Source organism: Zingiber officinale, chromosome 1B (genome assembly GCF_018446385.1).
Source record: "Zingiber officinale cultivar Zhangliang chromosome 1B, Zo_v1.1, whole genome shotgun sequence".
NCBI classification, from domain to species: Eukaryota; Viridiplantae; Streptophyta; class Magnoliopsida; order Zingiberales; family Zingiberaceae; genus Zingiber; species Zingiber officinale.
In genome coordinates this window covers 23,923,041-23,942,123 of record NC_055986.1, presented here as the reverse complement: position 1 = coordinate 23,942,123, position 19,083 = coordinate 23,923,041, and the positions used below count along the sequence as shown (strand labels likewise).

At 37.7% G+C, this 19,083-nt stretch overlaps 4 protein-coding genes and 2 non-coding genes across 7 annotated transcripts; 4 read left to right on the top strand and 2 right to left on the bottom strand.

The window, feature by feature from the left end:
- On the bottom strand, window positions 1–1,841 carry LOC122047193 (14 kDa zinc-binding protein-like). Its single transcript, XM_042608347.1, has 6 exons — window positions 1,699–1,841; window positions 1,509–1,610; window positions 1,236–1,313; window positions 936–1,083; window positions 436–553; window positions 1–355 (listed from the first exon to the last, which is right to left on the bottom strand). Exons 1-6 carry the CDS (start codon window positions 1,737–1,739, stop codon window positions 288–290), a joined length of 555 nt encoding a protein of 184 aa, XP_042464281.1. The 5' UTR covers window positions 1,740–1,841; the 3' UTR covers window positions 1–287.
- An 858-nt stretch (window positions 1,842–2,699) lies between these two features.
- On the top strand, window positions 2,700–9,023 carry LOC122053026 (glyceraldehyde-3-phosphate dehydrogenase GAPCP2, chloroplastic-like). The gene is made up of 14 exons (XM_042614861.1): window positions 2,700–2,960; window positions 3,250–3,338; window positions 3,414–3,481; window positions 3,550–3,588; window positions 4,551–4,651; window positions 5,560–5,672; window positions 6,381–6,480; window positions 6,573–6,719; window positions 6,945–7,005; window positions 7,114–7,211; window positions 7,283–7,425; window positions 8,307–8,390; window positions 8,475–8,564; window positions 8,660–9,023. The coding sequence occupies exons 1-14, from the start codon at window positions 2,859–2,861 to the stop codon at window positions 8,718–8,720; spliced, it is 1,296 nt and encodes a 431-aa protein (XP_042470795.1). The 5' UTR covers window positions 2,700–2,858; the 3' UTR covers window positions 8,721–9,023.
- A 1,722-nt stretch (window positions 9,024–10,745) lies between these two features.
- LOC122053032 (haloacid dehalogenase-like hydrolase domain-containing protein 3) lies at window positions 10,746–13,568 on the top strand. Of its 2 annotated transcripts, none has more exons than XM_042614881.1 (4): window positions 10,746–10,878; window positions 12,014–12,299; window positions 12,643–12,849; window positions 12,978–13,568. In XM_042614881.1, the coding sequence occupies exons 2-4, from the start codon at window positions 12,042–12,044 to the stop codon at window positions 13,311–13,313; spliced, it is 801 nt and encodes a 266-aa protein (XP_042470815.1). In that variant the 5' UTR covers window positions 10,746–10,878; window positions 12,014–12,041; the 3' UTR covers window positions 13,314–13,568. The 2 variants fall into 2 exon arrangements, with proteins under 2 accessions (XP_042470815.1, XP_042470808.1); XM_042614874.1 differs by having other exon boundaries at window positions 10,760–10,979.
- A 535-nt stretch (window positions 13,569–14,103) lies between these two features.
- TRNAA-CGC lies at window positions 14,104–14,176 on the top strand. The gene has a single exon. It is a non-coding gene; the product is annotated as a tRNA-Ala (tRNA).
- A 2,732-nt stretch (window positions 14,177–16,908) lies between these two features.
- On the bottom strand, window positions 16,909–17,738 carry LOC122053041 (ethylene-responsive transcription factor 11-like). The gene has a single exon (XM_042614894.1). It carries the CDS (start codon window positions 17,661–17,663, stop codon window positions 17,070–17,072), a length of 594 nt encoding a protein of 197 aa, XP_042470828.1. The 5' UTR covers window positions 17,664–17,738; the 3' UTR covers window positions 16,909–17,069.
- An 802-nt stretch (window positions 17,739–18,540) lies between these two features.
- Window positions 18,541–18,622, top strand: TRNAS-UGA. The gene has a single exon. It is a non-coding gene; the product is annotated as a tRNA-Ser (tRNA).
- Window positions 18,623–19,083: the final 461 nt, after the last annotated feature.

Sequence of the window (19,083 nt, the reverse complement as noted above, 5' to 3'; positions counted from 1 at the left end):
TATTTGCTAAATGAATAATTTATTGAGAATATCATGAAGTGATCACAAACCATTTAGACAAGCATAGTAGCAAACACTTTCATGGAACATAGTTTATCATCCAGGAAAGTAAACAGAGAAATTAATTGGTACATGATCTCTCTTTGACAGTAACAGAACAATGTTCTCGCAGTGGCTTGCCTAAATTTTGATGATACTGGCAATAAAAATACTGTGAAAAAAGTAACAAAAAGGTCCAAATAGCATGCCTCTAAGATATATGATGAACAAGGTGGCCGATGTAACAGTTATCCAGCAGGCCATTTGAGTTGTCTTCCACCGAGCACGTGCAGGTGTAGATGATAGACTGATTGACCTTATAACAAAAAACATCACAAAAGATTACAAGGCTGCTGACAAGAAACCGAGGAGAACATCGACAATAAAGAGGCTTACATGCTTGAGGACCACTGTTAATAACAACGCGGAAACCATCTACGATGCCTTCCTTCTCAGCCACTACCTTTGCAGCATAAAGAAGATGACCCAATATCTCAGCATGCCTTGGTTCAGCCTAGGAGTAACAAGAACATCTTCACACTTGCACTTGAAACACAATCTCTTGGTACAACAACTATATGATTCTTTTTCCCATGCAAGACTTGACATATGAAGCAAGACAACACTCTACTTTCTCTCAACCAAAGTATCATAGAGTTATAGAAGAATATATCCTGATTCTCAAGTGCGAGCACAATACAGCATTGCCATTTCCTATCTACTACTATGCATGAATTGATGATATAATCCTCGTTCAGTTGGATGCTTACTATGCTCTTGTTAAAGCAAAGACAAAAATCAGTTCCTCCTCAATCGATCTGTATTAATCACTCAAAGCTTTATTTTATGATAAATAAATGCATCAAAGGATAAGAAAAGTATCATAGAGAAGGCACCTTTCCAAGTTGGGTCAATCCATCCTTTATCTTTGGTATTACCAGAACGTGGACTGGTGCTTGAGGATTAACATCACGGAATGCCAATACTTTCTCGTCTTCATACACGATTGTTGAAGGAATCTCCTTTGCTATTATCTTATCAAATCTAAGAAAACGAGGTACACTCATGGGTTATTCTTCAATTGTTTTAATTATCAATTGTATCAAAAGATTGTGACACCATGCCTCACTCAGCAAAAAAATGCAGGGTAAAATTAACCAGCGAAGTAACGGAAAAAGAGGAATATCGAATCATACATGGTGGGAGCTCCACTACCTGCAACCTTTGCGGCCGCTATGGCGGCAGCCTCTTCATCAGCATTACGGCAAATAAACCTAACTCGTATTGTGATCGAAAAAATTAAGGTGAGAATGATCAGCGCCGAGAAACAGTGATTGTAGGCCAAGATCTACATCAAACTTGACATCTTGGCCGGTGTAAACATCAAACAATCAACTAACGATTCGGTTAAAAAGACAAAATACAGCGTGCAAATCCAAATCAAACAAGAAGTATGCCAATTTGTAAACCTGCAAGAGCGAAGAAGGGCGGGCGATTGGCCGGGGAGACGGGCGAAGGACAGATTTGGGAGGGATTTGGCGACCGCGTGGCCTCGAAATGAACGATAACGCCTGCTCGTATGGAGAAGCAGAAAACCATAAACGATGGGAACAAAGATACGAGAGGAGAAGAGAAGAAGAAAGAGAGGGATTCGTGTACCGAAGCAGGGAGAAGGAGGTGGTTAGCGTGGTGGAGGCCATGGCGCAGCTACCAAGCGGAGATATCAGTCTCAAGAGCTGATTGCTTTTCGTTGCGGATCAGAGATGACCTAATATATATTTATTTTATGACATTTCATTTTACTGCCTACAATTTTAAAATGCTAAGATTTATTTATTTCTTTAGTCCGGGACTTTAGTGCTGCGATCAACCCTCCAATAATTAATCAGGGATGACAAATCTAAAAATATTAATTAAAAGAGTTGGATATTTGTATTATTAAAATTTTTTGAAGATATAATTTTATATTTTATAATGAAGAAATATTTGCATTTGCTCGTTACATGCACTACTTAGTTACTCAATTGACGATTAAACTTAGTGCCATTAAACTTGTTGAAAGAAAGCTGACTCCTAGCGGGCCCAATTTGCTGGGCCTAATTCTAAGACATTTTACATTGACTAATTGGAAACTGGTCGACAAAAAAAAAATTAGAAGTTGTGGTTTATCTTTGCGTTCTCACAACAATAGAAGTCATTAGTCTTAATCATCTTTAATTGTAGAGTTTATGCTAGAATTTGCATGGTAATAACACTAATGTTTAACAATACGGTATCGTGTGGGTCCTGCCCCCATCTTCCAATCGCATCGCAGCTTGCGTCAGTGTTGCCACTTCGCCGCCGCCGCCGCCGCTCGGGTCAACGCCGCAACGGTAACGCCGACGAAGACGATCCCACGTGCCCAATCGTGCCATCGGTAAAATACTCCGCCGGAGCATCATAAATGCCACTCGTCCGCTTCATTCGATGTTCGATCGTGACACGTCCGAGGTCTGGTGCGGCACCAAGTCGGTGTCTCGCGGTCGCATGTACGGTCCCAACTCGGTGTCTCGCATTTGCGGATCCGTTTGCGCAGATTAGGATCCGATAAGCTTCCCGAAGGGTGGGTGCCGTGCTAAGGTGGTAGGTGTCAGTGTGTCACCTTTGAAGGGATATAAAACGGGCGCCGCTCGAGCGGGCGGAGAGAACTAGAGGAAAAAGTCTCGAGTCGCCGCCAACCTCGCTCCTTTATTGCCTCCCTTCCCCCCTCGTCTGCCGGCAGATTGGGGTCTCTTGAGACAGATAGAAAAGAGAATAGGAGAAAGAGGGCAATCTCGTCGATGGCCTTATCGTCTCTTCTCAGATCGGCGACTCCGGCGCTTCATGGATCCCACGATCGCTTACCCTCTCTCTCGGGAGCTCCTGGAAAACCTTCTTTCAAGGTCGGATCCCGGAATTCCTCCCTTCGCCTGTACCCGTTTTGTGTTTTTTTTTTTGAAAAAAAAAATAATTTCTCCTCATTTTGTAGGTTTTGTTATATTCACTTTATGAGATGAATTCGCGAGTCGATTTTCTTTTCGAAAGAATCGCATATTTACTTGATTTTTCATTGCTTTTGTAAGATCTAAATATGTCGTCTTTTTTTTTTTCTTTGGCTGAGAGGCCATTTCTTTTATTTTTTTTCGTTATGTTTTTCTTTTGATTACCAATATTTGCTTCATGTTCTCCCAGGTATCTTATATACAGAGTTCTAAATCGACAAACAACAGTTTAAGTATTATTGGATCTTCACTTCCTTCAGGGAAGGTGTGCTCCTTAAAGTAAGTTCCACTGCAGATTTGCGTTCCTTCTGTAGAATTGAATGATCTTTGATCCCTTTTAGCTTATGTTTTCAGGAGATCTGATGCAAGAAGAAATCAGCCTATCAGGGCCACTGCCACTGAGGCCCCTCCTTATGTTAAAAGTGAGTTTTGTCGCCTTCTTGTTAAAGAGATTTGTAGTTCCGGTACATTTATGTGACTTTATTTGTAGGTTCTTCGGGCGGTTGCAAGACAAAAGTTGGCATCAATGGTTAGTTCAGTTTTAAGCTTTAGCTTTTTAGGCAGATTATTTGTTCTGTCTCCATTCAGCTTTATAGTGATCAATTGCTGAAGTCCTGTATCTGAGAAAGAATTTACTTTCATTATAAAAATATGAAGACTGGATATAGCAATCCATTTTAACTTACATTTATCCTCTGCTTTGTGATTTCATTAAGTTTGTCAATGAAAATAGTTATTGCATGCAGTTTTTCATTGAATCTATACTGCATACGTACTAAATCTTTGATTTGTTTTATTACCACATAGTGGGGAATAAGGAACATGATATGACTAGTGTAAAGTTCAATTTCTTTATTACCCATGAATAATATGAGATAGCTACTCCTAATAAAGAGTGGTTTCCATGGGATGGACATTTCCAAGGATGTTAAGCATTAGATGCTAATTAGTGGATGGATGGACAGCAAGCATAAACTGGGTTGATATGTTCATATCCTTTACAAAAAAAAAGAACTTATTAGCACTATGCTATATCCTTGTTAAGAATCCAGTGTAGTTTGGTTTCATTCCTAATACCTCAAACTTTTGGAACAATAAGAGTGGATATTACTCATCTTCAAATGGTAACCACGTGTTAGGCGTGTGCTTGTATGCTTACATGTGAAGGGACTAGGTGGTGTGGAAATGTGTAGATCAGTCCTCCGAATAAGTTAGGTTTTCACGTAAATAGCTGTAACTCTAACATAAACCTCTTTGTCATTAGTGCACTACGGAGTTTTTGAGTGGACAAGTAGGCATTAACGATCCTTACCAAATAATTATTTCCCATGCCTGTTACAACCGCAGATAGATGTGCATCTTCTGTATTCTATCAGCAATGTTTGACTAAACAACTTTGAGCCTTGGAACTTTAATGAATCTTTCTTTTGATCTATTTTTAATATTGTTGCAATCAGTTCATCACATTAACCATCTGAAGTGTATTGTCAGGCTTTGGACGAATTGGAAGACTTGTATTGCGTATTGCCACTACTAGAGATGATATTGAAGTAGTAGCTGTAAATGATCCATTCATTGATGCTAAGTATATGGTAAGGAAACACTATATTTCATCTTGTTGGATTGATAAAATTATTTAAAATGGCGAAGTGCCATTGATTTCTTGAAGTACAACTGCATAAACAAATATATGATATATTTCCAATTGTTCCTTCACTCTCCATAACTTTCTCCTATGTATATTCTTGATCTTGCAGTTAATTTCATGTGTGTGTATTTTCCTTTTAATTGGACATGGTCTTTTTGTTGGACTGGTTATATTATATGCATGAGAATATCTCTATGGATGCTTGTTTTTGCTTAATTCTATAACTTGAGAGGACAGAGATAATGCTAGACTACACCAAAAAGATGTATAGAGAATACTGACAGATTTATCACTAATTAGGTATCCATAGCTTGTCATGGAAAGAACAGGTGCTATTAATTGTATCTGTCTTAGTAAGCCAGAAATAGAGCAGTTAGAAGGGATTCAGAGGTCATTGCTATGTCATGATTTAATTCATTCCAAGGAACTTAGTGAAATCATACTCGTAACTGATTTCTTTTATTTATGTTTGCCAAGTAGCAAGGGTGCAATATATTGCCAAAGAAAGATATTTAAAAAAAAAACCCAAAACTCACAGAATCACTATTAAGTATCAATGAACTTCTTCAAACACCGTTGATATATATATATATATATATATAACACCAAAAGCAACAATTATGCTTAGCAAAATGCATCATCATCATCATTTTATCAGTATTAACAATTATGCAATCTACCTTATGTGAATCCATCCAAAACTTCATCTTTCACCTGTTATAAAAAAAACTATATCTGAAAATAAATCTCAGCAGAAGTTTCTTCCCTCCGTCAGTATTTGTATGCGTATTTTTTATACATATTTTAGAATGTATGTATCATTAATTAACAGAAGTGAACTTTGTTTTTCAGGCATATATGTTTAAGTATGACTCAACACATGGCATATTCAAGGGAACAATTAAGGTTGTGGATGCATCCACCTTAGAAATCAATGGGAAAACAATTGTGGTTACAAACAATAGGTATTGCATTTGTTATATTTGGGATCAGTTTGTTTGAAATCATGCCAGGTTTTGTAATTCTTTAAACAGTTTCTTCTTGTTGACAAATATTTTCTGTTAAAAAGTTCTAATATATGTAAGTGAAACTGTGAAATGAGCCAATGAAAGTGAGCCACATTCTTTATGGCTGGCTGAAACCTGAATAACCAATAAATGAAATGGGTACATGATAATAAGATTTGGGAGGTGCCAAGGCAGAAATATCGAGGTAGAAGCTTCATACCTTGATAGCATTCTAAAATGTAGAGTAAAGCAACAAAAGAAATGGTATCTTCCATGTATTCCTTCTTTTAATAAAGTTGAGATGCATTTTTTCTGTCGAACAATTTGCATTTAATAAATTGAAAATTATACATTTGTTCTCGATCCAATTTAACAAGTTTGACCACTTTGTATCTTAAACCCACTTGACAATAGAGAACTTTTGTTTTTATGTCCAGTATTATTAAACCTCTTAGACAAATTTATTTTGTTCTGAAGGACAATTATTCTTTTTATTTTAGGACTTGAAAGTAGTTGCAGGAAATGGTTATGATTCTATGCGTCTGCTAATGCATATATAAAATGCTTAAGGAGAATTTTTATTAGAACAGTTAGTATTTTGTTGATTTCCCTATGATGAGTAGTGTAGGCTGAATTTTAACATTGACCAAACACTTTTTTCACCAGAGACCCTGCTGATATTCCATGGGGTGATTTTGGTGTCCAATTTGTTGTCGAAGCTTCTGGTGTGTTTACAACAACAGATAAGGCATCGGCTCACCTGAAGGTATGCCTGATTTGTTTCTTTTCACACTGTTCAGGGTAGAGCATTCCATGTACAAATTTAACCAAACTATTGTCCTGGTGGTTTCCCTGTAGGCTGGTGCTAATAAAGTAGTTATATCAGCTCCATCTGCTGATGCTCCTATGTTTGTTGTTGGAGTAAACGAGAAGAATTACATGCCAAACATGGATATTGTTTCTAATGCAAGCTGCACAACAAATTGTCTTGCTCCTCTTGCAAAGGTATGCTCAATCTAGTAAATTGGTCCATTTATTTTTTCCCTACTCAGTAGAAAACTGACCATGTCCTTTACAACACAATAAAATTGCAAAGGTAATGTTAGCTGTTGCAGTTTGTAAGGCTTGATAATCATCTTTGTTGATGTGATTCCATTACAGATTCTATAATGTGATGTGTGTTCACTATTCCCTTGATAAATCAGTTCCATCCATTTCCATTTTTTACAGGTGGTGCATGAGGAGTTTGGCATTGTGGAAGGTCTTATGACAACTGTTCATGCAACCACAGGTTTCTTTTCTTTAGATACTGTGGAGAGATCATGACTATCAGAATATGCTTCACAGAATGGAATCCATTTTATTCTACTTATTTTTGCCTTTCACCTCTGTTTTGCAGCAACACAGAAGACCGTTGACGGCCCTTCAAAAAAAGACTGGCGAGGGGGGCGTGGTGCTGGTCAAAACATTATCCCTAGCTCAACTGGTGCAGCAAAGGTATGATTGAAAGTTTGTTGGGATATTGTTTCGCAACCTCCACTTTTGATAACTTCCATCTTTGTTTTCAGGCTGTTGGAAAAGTGCTTCCAGAGTTAAATGGGAGGTTGACTGGAATGGCCTTTAGAGTGCCTACACCAAATGTTTCTGTTGTGGATTTAACTTGCCGGCTTGAGAAAAGCGCTTCATATGATGATGTGAAGGCAGCAATTAAGTATGTGACTGGTAGAACTAGATAAATTTCAGTCATTAACTTTTGCTTATGTTATGTTATTGTTTCTTATTAAACAAGTATCACTATCTTATGTCCTGTTTCAATTGAAAGTTGGATGAGGCATTCTATTAACTATTATTAACTTTCTTAAAAGATAATTGCTTTTTCAGCTATTTTACATCTCATATACTCTTTGGTTGTCTGACAAATGAAGGCCAAATCCATTGCTTTTATGTCATGCATTTTCCTATATTATATTATCTTGTAATTTTTTTATTTCTAAACTTGGCATTGTATACTAGATCATGATATTATTGTTATGTACCTTTGATTTAACAATTTTGAATGGTAATTTTCCTTGGCATCAACTGTGAACAACCATTGTTGAGCAAGGGCCAAATTGGGTTATTAACTAGTTACCTAATAATTTGCTCCTTTAGAAAAAGTTGCTCCCAGTGTCTGGAGATACAAATAGAAGGCAATGGAAACTGGTTGCTGGTGTTTGAATTTTTACCAAAAGTTGACTAGAATTTCAGCTATTGAAGGATTTTTTTTACTAGGAACAGGGAACTTGTCATGTGTAGTTGGCGGGATAAAAATTTCAGCCAGTGGCTTTGTGGTGGGATATGCACATGCACATTCACAAAAAAAGTAATGGAGTAACAATACAGGCATTCCCGATGCTTTTTTTAAAGTAGTTCCTTAACCAGCTTGAGCATTGTCTGGGTTACTCTTCTGTGCAAACTAATGTATAGAACATACATTGTATATAAAGTATAAATTTGTTTCTTTTCTTTTGTAACTATATTTTGTGAATACATGTTTCCGTCTTCCTCTTTTCTGCAATGAGATGCACATGCTGATGTGCGAGAATGTCTCAGGTATGCATCAGAAGGTTCGCTTAAAGGCATACTTGGATACACAGATGAGGATGTGGTTTCTAATGATTTTGTGGGCGATTCAAGGTAAAAGTCTGTTTCTTTGTGTTCTGCACTTTGACACTCCCTACCAATGATATGAATTCCATTTATTTATTTGTTTATTTTTAGGTCAAGTATTTTTGATGCCAAGGCTGGCATTGGACTGAGTGAGTCTTTTATGAAACTTGTCTCATGGTATGACAACGAATGGGGCTACAGGTTAGGACTACGATGAGTCTCCATAACTTAAATCTAAAGTCTGATTTAATCTCAAAATTTTACAACAGAAACCTAAACCTGATGTTTTGTTTCAGCAACCGAGTGCTGGACCTCATTGAGCATATGGTCTTGGTGAATGCAAAAGCAAATTACTAAAATGTGCTCTCCAACTGAAAGGGGCATAGAGATGCTGCTTCTATCTGACCAGTTGGAGTCTTTCAGATCGTATTTGTTCTAAGCTGCGACTTTAATTGGTTGCCGTGTTGTTTTTTTTCTGTAGCTTGAAATAAAAGTTACATAGGATGAATTCATTTTTAAAGATATGTGCGAACTAAGCACCTTATTCATTTGCGTTGATGCTAAATGCTCAAGCAAATTCTTTCTGATTCTACTTAAAAAGTATTCTTGTAATGTCAGTTTTCTATGTTTAAAATAACTTTTGATATAGTTAGACTTTGACGGGCCGAGTCCGAATTGAGGTATTTTAATGCTCTTAATATTATAATTCAATATAAATTAATTTATTTATTTTGAATTTACTAATGTAAAATTATATCACTTTTCCATTTGAATTCATTTTGAACTAATTCAATTTGTTCATTTTATTTAGTTTGCCCTTGTTCTATTTCTTTTTATCCATCTAGACCACTTATATGATATATTCATATATAAATTATTTAATAATAAGCTTTTACATATATTGAGGACTAATATGAACATACAAAATCAATATAATTATAATTTGTATGAAGTTAATATTTATAAATAGTCAAATTGATGCCATGAACGAAACTGTAATGGACAGTTTAGAATTATGAATCATAATCGACTTTGAAGGTTAAATGTATAAATTTTTCAAACCACCTCGAATCGAACATATGGCAACATCACAAATGAAATTGATAGTAATATAATAGTAAAGCCTATTCTATATATATATATATATAGAAACAATTAAATTAAATTTATAAACAAAATAGTTTTGATAGAAAGGAATTGTGGCCGTATTAAAGTATGATATAATTAATGCTCCCAAGAAAGTAAAATTAAACAATTTTAATCCCATTTTTGTAATCTAATTGCTTATAAATTATATAAGCAACCTTGCAACTCTTTATTGCATTTTCATTATTACAGCTTTAAACAGTTCAAATATGCTTACAATAAAGGAATTTATTCATTTTAGAAATTGCATGCCATATGAATATAATATTGCAATACCTCATTAAAATCATTTTTGTGATAGTAAGTAAGGAGAAATTTCATTTCCCACACAAAAATTCCAAAATCCTCAAAACACACTCCTTAAAATTTTCACACCGTTTTTTTTATTAATTTACTTACACCAAAACTTCACCTAATTTTAAATTATAAAAAAAGAGGGTAAATTACAGGGTTGCAATATGATTGTTCTAAATTCAACAAACCATTTGAAATTCCAAGCAAAATATATAAATGAAGGGCATAAATCCTTTGGACCACTTTAGAAAAAGAAATTCTTCTGATCAATTGGTATATGCAGGCATAATCCCATACCATAATCTCAAAAGCCAGGCAATAACAATGCTTCTTAATTTACACTCTAATTCACTCTATAAGTACGGTAATCGTTCTGCTACCATGTTGCAGAGTGCAGAGCCCAACGAAGGAGTTGCCAAGGTGGTCTTAATTAAGAAGATGGCCAAAAATGGTGTGAGCACTATTAGTTTGGTGTTCTTGTTCTTGCTCCTCCTTGCTTCTTCAGGTGACGATACTTCTGATTTGATTCCCTCTTTAATTTTAAAATCAAAATCAATTATATATATGATCTATATTTTTTTCTGACAATCATGAATCTCCAATGATAATTAACAACAGTTACTGAAGTTGGTGCCAAAGTCTGCTCCAGTAAGAGCAAGAGCTACTGGGGAGTTTGCTTCCAAGGCCATTGCAACAGCGTGTGCAAGACAGAGGGATTTGAGGGTGGCAAATGCCATGGCATACTCATAACCTGCAAATGCTACAAGACTTGTACTTGATAATGCTTTTTTGTCTTGCTTCTGTCGATGGAGACAATGCTTTTTGTCTAAGCATATGAAATAATATCATTTATATCAATAATTCAATGGACTCTGTCACCGCTTAAAATTAAATACCTAACCTGTTTATTCTTTGTTTTTTTCCCTGGTATTGTCTTCGATGTCAACAAAACCACGTTGTCTTCCAGGAGGTTGGTAAATTGACCAACTTCACCAAAACCAAAACCAAAACCTTGAGCGCGGAGATCGGCGGTTAGTTCCGGGGTTAAATGCTCCCCCTTGCGATTGGATTTCGGGTACCGATTTTTTTTCCTCTTTGTTTCTTCTACGAGTATCAAAGTTACGATCTTTGTCGACTCTCCTCCCGGCTCCTTTGATTCCTTTTCAATTTCAGCAGGTAAACGTTTCTTTCTCTTTCTGATCTTATGTTGTATTTTCCAACCTAGGGTTACTAAATCGGTTGTTCTACTTGGTTTATGTGAGAGGGTTCCACTGGAAACTGTTCGAGTGGATTTTTTTTGTCTTTTTCCTTTAGTTTTTCTCATAGTATTCAGTTAGATTGGGAGTTCAAGATCGAAACTTTCAGTCCATTGAGGTCAATCTTGAATTTTCTCTTACACTTCTTGTTTAAAATTTTTTACTTCTATGTTCTATCCTGCTATTTTCTTTCGTTCTATTGAAAATTTTTTCAATGATGTTTCGTAATAGATTATTGGATCAACAAAGAAAATTGTATGGCATTGTTCTGTAAAGCTGCAGATGTATTGGATCACAGTGCATTTGCTTGAAAACTGTTTGGTGCTTGTGTAATTCTATTATGGTCAGTGTCTTAAGAATAGGCAGTTTGTTGCCCCTAAACCCTCTGTGCATTGCATACCTGATCTCTTTTCCTTTATGGACATTTGTGAGTAAGATTTTCTCGTAGACTTCATTTTTTTTGCCTCTGTGCTTATTTTGACCCTTTTACTAATTTTAATTTGTTCGTTTAGAAACAGCATAAAGAACTTAGGAACTAAATTCACCTCCACTTTCTTAGCACAGTGAAAGTTCTTAACTAGAATTGAAATTTTGGGACAATTTTCAACTCACTGTAATTTATCCGGCTGATACATTTGCATGCATCATTATACTAGTTTTGATTTAGCGATTCTAAATTGTCCTCATTTAAGTAATTTTTTAATTCTGATAATACTTCTCTTGATATATATATATATCTATATTTATAAAGAGAAATAGAGAATAAACTCATTTCATGACCTTTTTTTTCCAGTTGTTGCTGTAATGTCATGTAATCATATGAAAAATACTATTATTGGCGTTTGTCATCACTTAAACAAGCAATACGTGTTTTGTGAAGCCTTTATTGTTTGCAGAAACAGATTGCATTGTTTGAAGCTGTTTGACAGATTACTGACCAAGTGTTTGTTGCAGAAACTGAAGGATTCTAGGTATAGCCATTATGTCACTGTTGTCAAATCTACAATGTATAACCATAGATGTCACTGGCACTCTAATAGCTTACAAAGGAGAACTTGGAGACTACTACTGCATGGCAGCTAAATCAGTAGGATTGCCCAGTCCTGACTACAAACGCATGCACCAAAGCTTCAAGGCTGCATATTCAGCAACAGCAAAACAGTATCCATGTTTTGGACATGCAACCAAAATGGAAAATATAGACTGGTGGAGATTATGTGTACACGACTCATTTATCAGGGTATGCAGGTTTCTTAGTTTAAGTGAAGCAAATTTTCTTAAAGCTGTGCCACATTGTCAAGTGCTCATTATGTTTTTGGTTAGTTTTTGTTACCACTTGACTAAAATTAAGGATTAGCATTTTGGAACTCATGATGCGCACACTTTTATGTACTGGCCGAGTAGGTCAAGCATTTTTTTTTCTCTTAAAAATGTACTATATTATTTTAAGTGTCTATTCTGTTTTTCTGTTAGTTCTAGTTGCAGTTACCCTTTGAACTCTATTGATTGGGTGACTGAACATGGAAGTTGACATGCCAAGATTTTCAGTATTCTAAAATGAACATTGCTGTTGACTGTTGCAGGCAGGCTACGAATATGACAATGAGACACTAGAGAAGGTGTTTTGGCGCATATACTCGTCCTTCGGGTCTTCTGCACCCTATTCTATATTTCCTGATTCTCAACCCTTCCTTAGATGGGCGCGAAAAAAGGGCCTCAAAGTTGGAATTGTCAGCAATGAATCGTATCGATATCAAGATGTTATTCTTCCTGCCATGGGGCTCAATCAGGTACTACTGCCTCCCCTTGCACTCACATATGTTCTATTCATTTCTTTTGATTCATGAAATGCAAACTCTAGACTTAGTATGAATAGACTTGATCCATTTCACTGGATTAACGAAGTCAGATTTCCCAGGGATCAGAATGGGACTTCAGTGTATTCTCAGGCATAGTGGGTGTGGAGAAACCTGACCCAAGGATTTATGAGATTGCACTGGAGAAGGCAGGAAATATCGCTCCAGAAAAAGCACTGCATATCGGGGATAGCATTCGCAAGGATTACATCCCCTCCCAGAGCACAGGCATGCATGCTATGCTGTTGGATAGGTTTAAGACGCCTGATGCTGAAAGCTGGAGGCAGACTGGAGCTCTTGTGCTTCCCGATCTAGTTGCGGCTCACAAATGGCTCATCAAGGAAGAAACTGATGCAGCAACAGGAGAAGCTCAAAGCTTGCAAACGGACATCTCCTGAACACAAAGTGAAAACTAAGAGCAAAAAGAAATTCCCTTCGTTAATATATCCATTGTGTGTGTGTGTTTTTTTTTTGTTACTTCTTACTGCCAGTTGACAAAATTCATCACGCTCTATTATGATGTTATTTACGGTGATGCGTTTTTAACATTGATAGGGAAACACAAGTTATAGAGCAAGTGGATCTTGTGTGCTATTGTCACATAATATCTGATACAGAGAATAAATAAAACACTCGGAATATTTTATTATCAATACTTTCTGGATGTATGGGATCACAGTCAATATAGGGCAAGTAGCAATTTTGATGTCCTGGAAGAAAAGTTAAGCTGAAACAATCTTTTCAAACATGGATACACGAGATTCACATGGAGCTGTGCGTTTACAGAGAAGTGAGGAACTACACTGACTGAACCTGAAATTGCTGGTAAGAAGTTAAAGAGAAGAAACTTTTGACTTAACGAAGGCAAAGAAGCTTCAGCAATTTGTTTGGATGGATGCTGCTCCATGAAAAGTCGAAGATGTAAACTAAGTGAATTGCTCAAAAATGAATGGGAAGCTGTAGAGTGCTTAGGTTATTAAAATTAAGGAAACAAACTTAAACCTTCATTTATGTTTCAATTCCAGTAACTCTAGGAATTAGGATTGTAGATTACCACAGTTATGACGTGAAAGGGATGGGAAGAATAGTTGGCCAATCTTTTCGAAGAAACTACTCTGGAGATTGGGGAAGTTGTTTTCATTATATGGTTAATGAATTAATATTAATAATTTAATCCGATACTTCAACGGGGGTGTAGCTCATATGGTAGAGCGCTCGCTTCGCATGCGAGAGGCACGGGGTTCGATTCCCCGCACCTCCATTATTTTTGAGTGATTCTTTAAACCCGTCACACAACTCGACTATTCTTTAAAATATAAGAAACAAAATAGTACGTATTAAAATAATTTGTGTGACTCGACTATTCTTTAAAATATAAGAAACAAAATAGTACGTATTAAAATAATTTATCGATTACACGCTTTACCATTTTTAAATATTTTCAATGTACTTTTAAAATAATTAAGTTATCATCATGTATCATTTTTATAATAAGGAAAATGGCGGGGAGTCAAGAATGCAAATAATTTATTAATTTGTTAACAAATGTTTAATAACAATGTAACAGATTGATTACGTCCATAGATTATTATAGACTATTAAAAAGCATATGATCAATTTATTAAAAATTATAAATCGTATAACAGATTTATCAATTCGCTATATTTTAATAATAAATTTAACAAAAAGATAAATCGATTTAAATTGAAAATTGAATTAATCAAATTGATTATTTTTTTAAAAAAAAAACAAACTGATCGTTCAAATATTGATTAATTCCGTTTTCAATCAAAATAATTAAAATTTTCAATTTGATTTAGTTTCGATTTAATTTGATTCAACTCACAATATCAATTCGGTTTGATCCCATTCAATTTAATTTGATTTAACTCTAATATCAATTTATTAATTAAACTTTCACTTATCTTTAGACCATCCACAATGCTCTAGTTAATAGGATGTTATAAGACTCTTTAAATATTAAAAGAATTGTAAAGGGATATTATACACCCCTTCTTGTTGCAAAAGGCGGGTCCCGTCGCCCAGCGGCCCCCTCACCCCTGCCCCACGAGTATGAGAGGGAGTAAATCACGGTGAATACACCCCTTCTTGAATACGTTCAGGATGGAGTAGGGTGGACCAGCTCTAGTTTTTTTTTTTTAATTTTATTTATAAAAAAATTATAAATGTTAGAGTTAAAAATTAAATAAAAGAGGTAAATAATAAAATATGAGAGTATTTTTTAATAATAATAAATTAAAAGTTTTAATACTATTTTTTTAAAAAAATAATAATAATTTTAATATTTTAAAATATATTTAAATTATATTTATTTAATATGTATTTATAATAAGTAGACTCATACTCCCTAATGAAATAGTTGAGATTATAATAAGTTAGCATTATGGATGTTCTCACCCAAATAACCAAATAAACAAAATACTTAAGATAGTGAAAGACATGTGATGCAGTGGTAAGGAAGACCCTTACACTATAGAGGGTAATTACTATCATGGAGATCAAAGTCAAGACGATCAACGCTCAATTATCATTGGTCGGTCGGGCGGAGATACCCCGACTCGAAGGAAAGGATGCCCGATCCAACCCCGTCTTTGTCTCGGGCGTGCGCCGAGCACCCGACGCTCGATGAAGTAAGGGACACCGGACGGGGGAGAAACCTTTTGTGCAGAAGTCGGTCTGAGCTGAGTAGGACTTGGCATTGGCGTAACGGAACTTCGGCCGAGCAGCTACCCCGCTCGCCCAGGGACCAGGATTCGCATTACTGAGCGGAACTTCGTCCGAGTGGCTACCCATTCAACTAGGCGGCAGGACTCGACATTAGCACATTGGATCTTCGGCCGAGCGGGCGAGACACAAGGAACAACGAGGGGACCTGCCAAGCGACCAATTCGCTCGACCTAGCTAGCAGCATACTCTCTGATATCTAGCGACATCCTTTTGGGAGTTAGTACCACTGACACCGTGCATGGATAACCAGAAGATCGTATGACGGAAATTTTCATTGTCACTTCAGAGATATGTTCGACCTATTAATGTATTGTGTCAAGGACATTTTACTGATAAGTCTTTTCAAGGAAAACTTAGGACAACGTGCTCGTGTTAGGGAGCGTGCACGCGTGCTAGGAACTCTATATAAAAAGGGTCCAAACATCGACGGAGGTACGTAATACATGCGATATTCACTGTTTGGGTTATAATTTTCTTATTGGTCCGCTTTATATTTTATCATCGGTGACTGACTTGAACATCGAAAGATCTAAGCGCAGAGAATCCATGGGAGGTCAACGAAAATGTTATTTCCATCTCTTCGACTTTCAGGGATCCCATCAATGAAAGTATGTAATACATATGATATTCATTATTTATGCTATAATTTTTTTATTGCTCCACTTTATATTTCATCATTCATAATTGACTTAAATATTGAAGTTCTAACATGGAAAAGTTCATGGGAGGCCAACAAAAATGTTATTTCCATCCCTTAGACTTTTGGATAGGATTAACATGCGTTACGATAAATTTTTTATTAGAAAAACGGCGGCCGCCGAGGACGCGTTGGACGGTGTAACTGGAGAGATCGGTGGATGAATAGGTGGAGGGCCGTCCAACTCCGAGACTAATTAGGCGAAGTTGGACGATTTAAAAAAAAAACAAAACAAAAGACAGCCGCTATGAGGGGACGGAGATGCAGAGCATGAGGGATAAGAGGAAGCAAAAAAGGAGATGCCAGCGCAGCAGATAAGGTGATGGTGGTGTGGGCAAGGAAGCGGCTGCGGCGGCGGCGGATGTGGTAAAGAGCGCACCGTGGGAGAACGGGAGGGCGGCGAGAGAAGCGTGGAGGAGGAAACGAGGAAGCAAGGGAGGGAGTGGTTTAGAGATTAACAAAAAAAAAATTGTCATGGTTTTCTCTCAAAACAGAGCAACTAGGCAGATATCATCCAAAAAGACATGATCTGAATGACTTAAGAGTTATTTCTCAAAATTAGCTAAGATTTCTGATATATTGTCATGGTTTATAGTTTTCCAAAAAGAAATCGATAGATCAAATCATTATATAGAACAACTATAGAACAACACAAATGGAATTGTGGAAAAAGCGAGTTTAGCTATTTATCTACAAGAGTGCTTTTAGATCAGGCGCCCTCTGCCGGCGGCGGCAGGTTAAGATCCAAATCTAAGTTAATTCTACGAGGGCAATCCACTACGGACGACGAATCCGAGTCGCTCTCCACCTCGCCGCGAACCGGCTTCACGAAACCCCTAAACGGCGCCTTCTTCGAGGAGGCGATCGAATTCAAGAGCAGCGTCGGGAGGGGTTGACCGCCGGCGGCGGCGACTGGGTGGTGCAGGAAGGGGAACTTCGACGACGGGTACCTAAGCTCCAGATCCAGCGACGGGGGGCCGAAGGCGGCGGTCGGCCGGCTGTGCGGGGTGGAGGACTCGACGGTGCTGCTGCTGGGCGTGGAGTCGGGGGAGCAGGGGAAGTTGGTCTTGGCCTTGGAGCCACGGAAGCGGAGGGCGGCGGCGTCGTAGGCATGGGCAGCCTCCTCTGCGGTGGCGAAGGTACCGAGCCAGACGCGGCACTTCCTCGCCGGGTCCCGGATCTCCGCCGCGTAACGCCCCCACGGCCGCTTGCGGACGCCGCGGAACTGCGGCCCCTTCTTTCCTCCTCCTCCGCCGCCGCATCCGGCCTCATGGTCGGGAACCTTCGCGCTAATCGGAGCCATCGCTCTACAATTTGTGATGAGAGCTGAAAAGACTGGACAGTGCGCTGTCGAGGGGAGAAGGCGGGGAGAATATAAATAGAGAGAAGCTTTCCGAGGAAGGAAGGCAGAAGCGGGGAGGTGGACGGTTTGACCGCCTCAGCAACCGCCCAGGCTACAATACAGATCTGATAAATCCACGCCAATGTTTTGGACGCGTGTCTCTTTAATCGTCCAATTGGTTTCAGAGGTGAAAGAGGGTGTAACTAGGGAAACGGAGCGTGAGATTAGGAGTGAGACGAGGTGTTCCTGCTACGCGGCGCTCTCGAGACGCGTGGGACACGGCGGGCGCAGGACGGTGGTTGTTTGTGGGGGCCGGAGGAGTGTACGCGTGGGATGGGCGGCGCTGTCGCTTTCGTGCGCCGCGCTTTTATTATAATGGGAGGGAAACGGTCGTTAACTGACGGAGATCTGAGCGGCGTGAGCCGTCAGAGAGAGGACAAAAAGTCGCGAGGTCGACAGACGGGAGTGGCAGTGACGGCGGTGGGAATGGCTGGGAAACGCGTGCTGGGTCGGTGGAGTGGCGGTGACGGTGTTAAGACGGCAGATTGCACTTTGGATACGGCGTCAATTTTGTTGGTCAATAGGACAAGTCCTTGTCCTTGGAAAATTTATTATTATTATTTTTTAAAAAATCATTAAAATTATAGCCAAAACGCGTGGTTTCATCGTCCAATCTCTCAGTATACATGTTTTTCCTTACACGGTGTTTATAATTAAATGCACCCAAATCTATTCGGAAATTTAAAATACGGTAATCTATAAAACTCGCGATCTGCAGCAACAAGAAAAATATTTGTACATATAAATAAATTACATAAATTATTTTTTACAATCAAAAGTCGATATGTCCGAGTGGTTAAGGAGACAGACTTGAAATCTGTTGGGCTCTGCCCGCGCAGGTTCGAACCCTGCTGTCGACGATAAAAATTTTATATTGGTTTTTTTCCTTTTGAAATTCAATGAAACGTCGAATGGATTATGGATCTGCTAATTTCGTCGACAACTATTTAGTTTAATTATATTAGTGATCAGGTCCATCTTGGTGGTGTCGCCTCACCACTGGTTGATTTCTCTATGGCAACTATCAGCCATCATGCATGGTTTGAGAAAATTGTCCCGCAAGTTGTACCTTTTTCTAATTTACAAATTCTACACTAACTTGTATTGTTTTTCAATTTTAATTTTTTTCTCCTAAATTTAAATTAATAATAAATAATTATTATTAATTATGAATACATAAAATAATATGATAAGAAGAACGTACAAACTTACAATGATCTATAATGAATCCTGTTCTTCGTGTTTGTCCTCGGAAGATTCGTACTCATTATCAAAAGAGTAATTATAGATATAAAAAGATCTTCACAAATCTACAAACCAA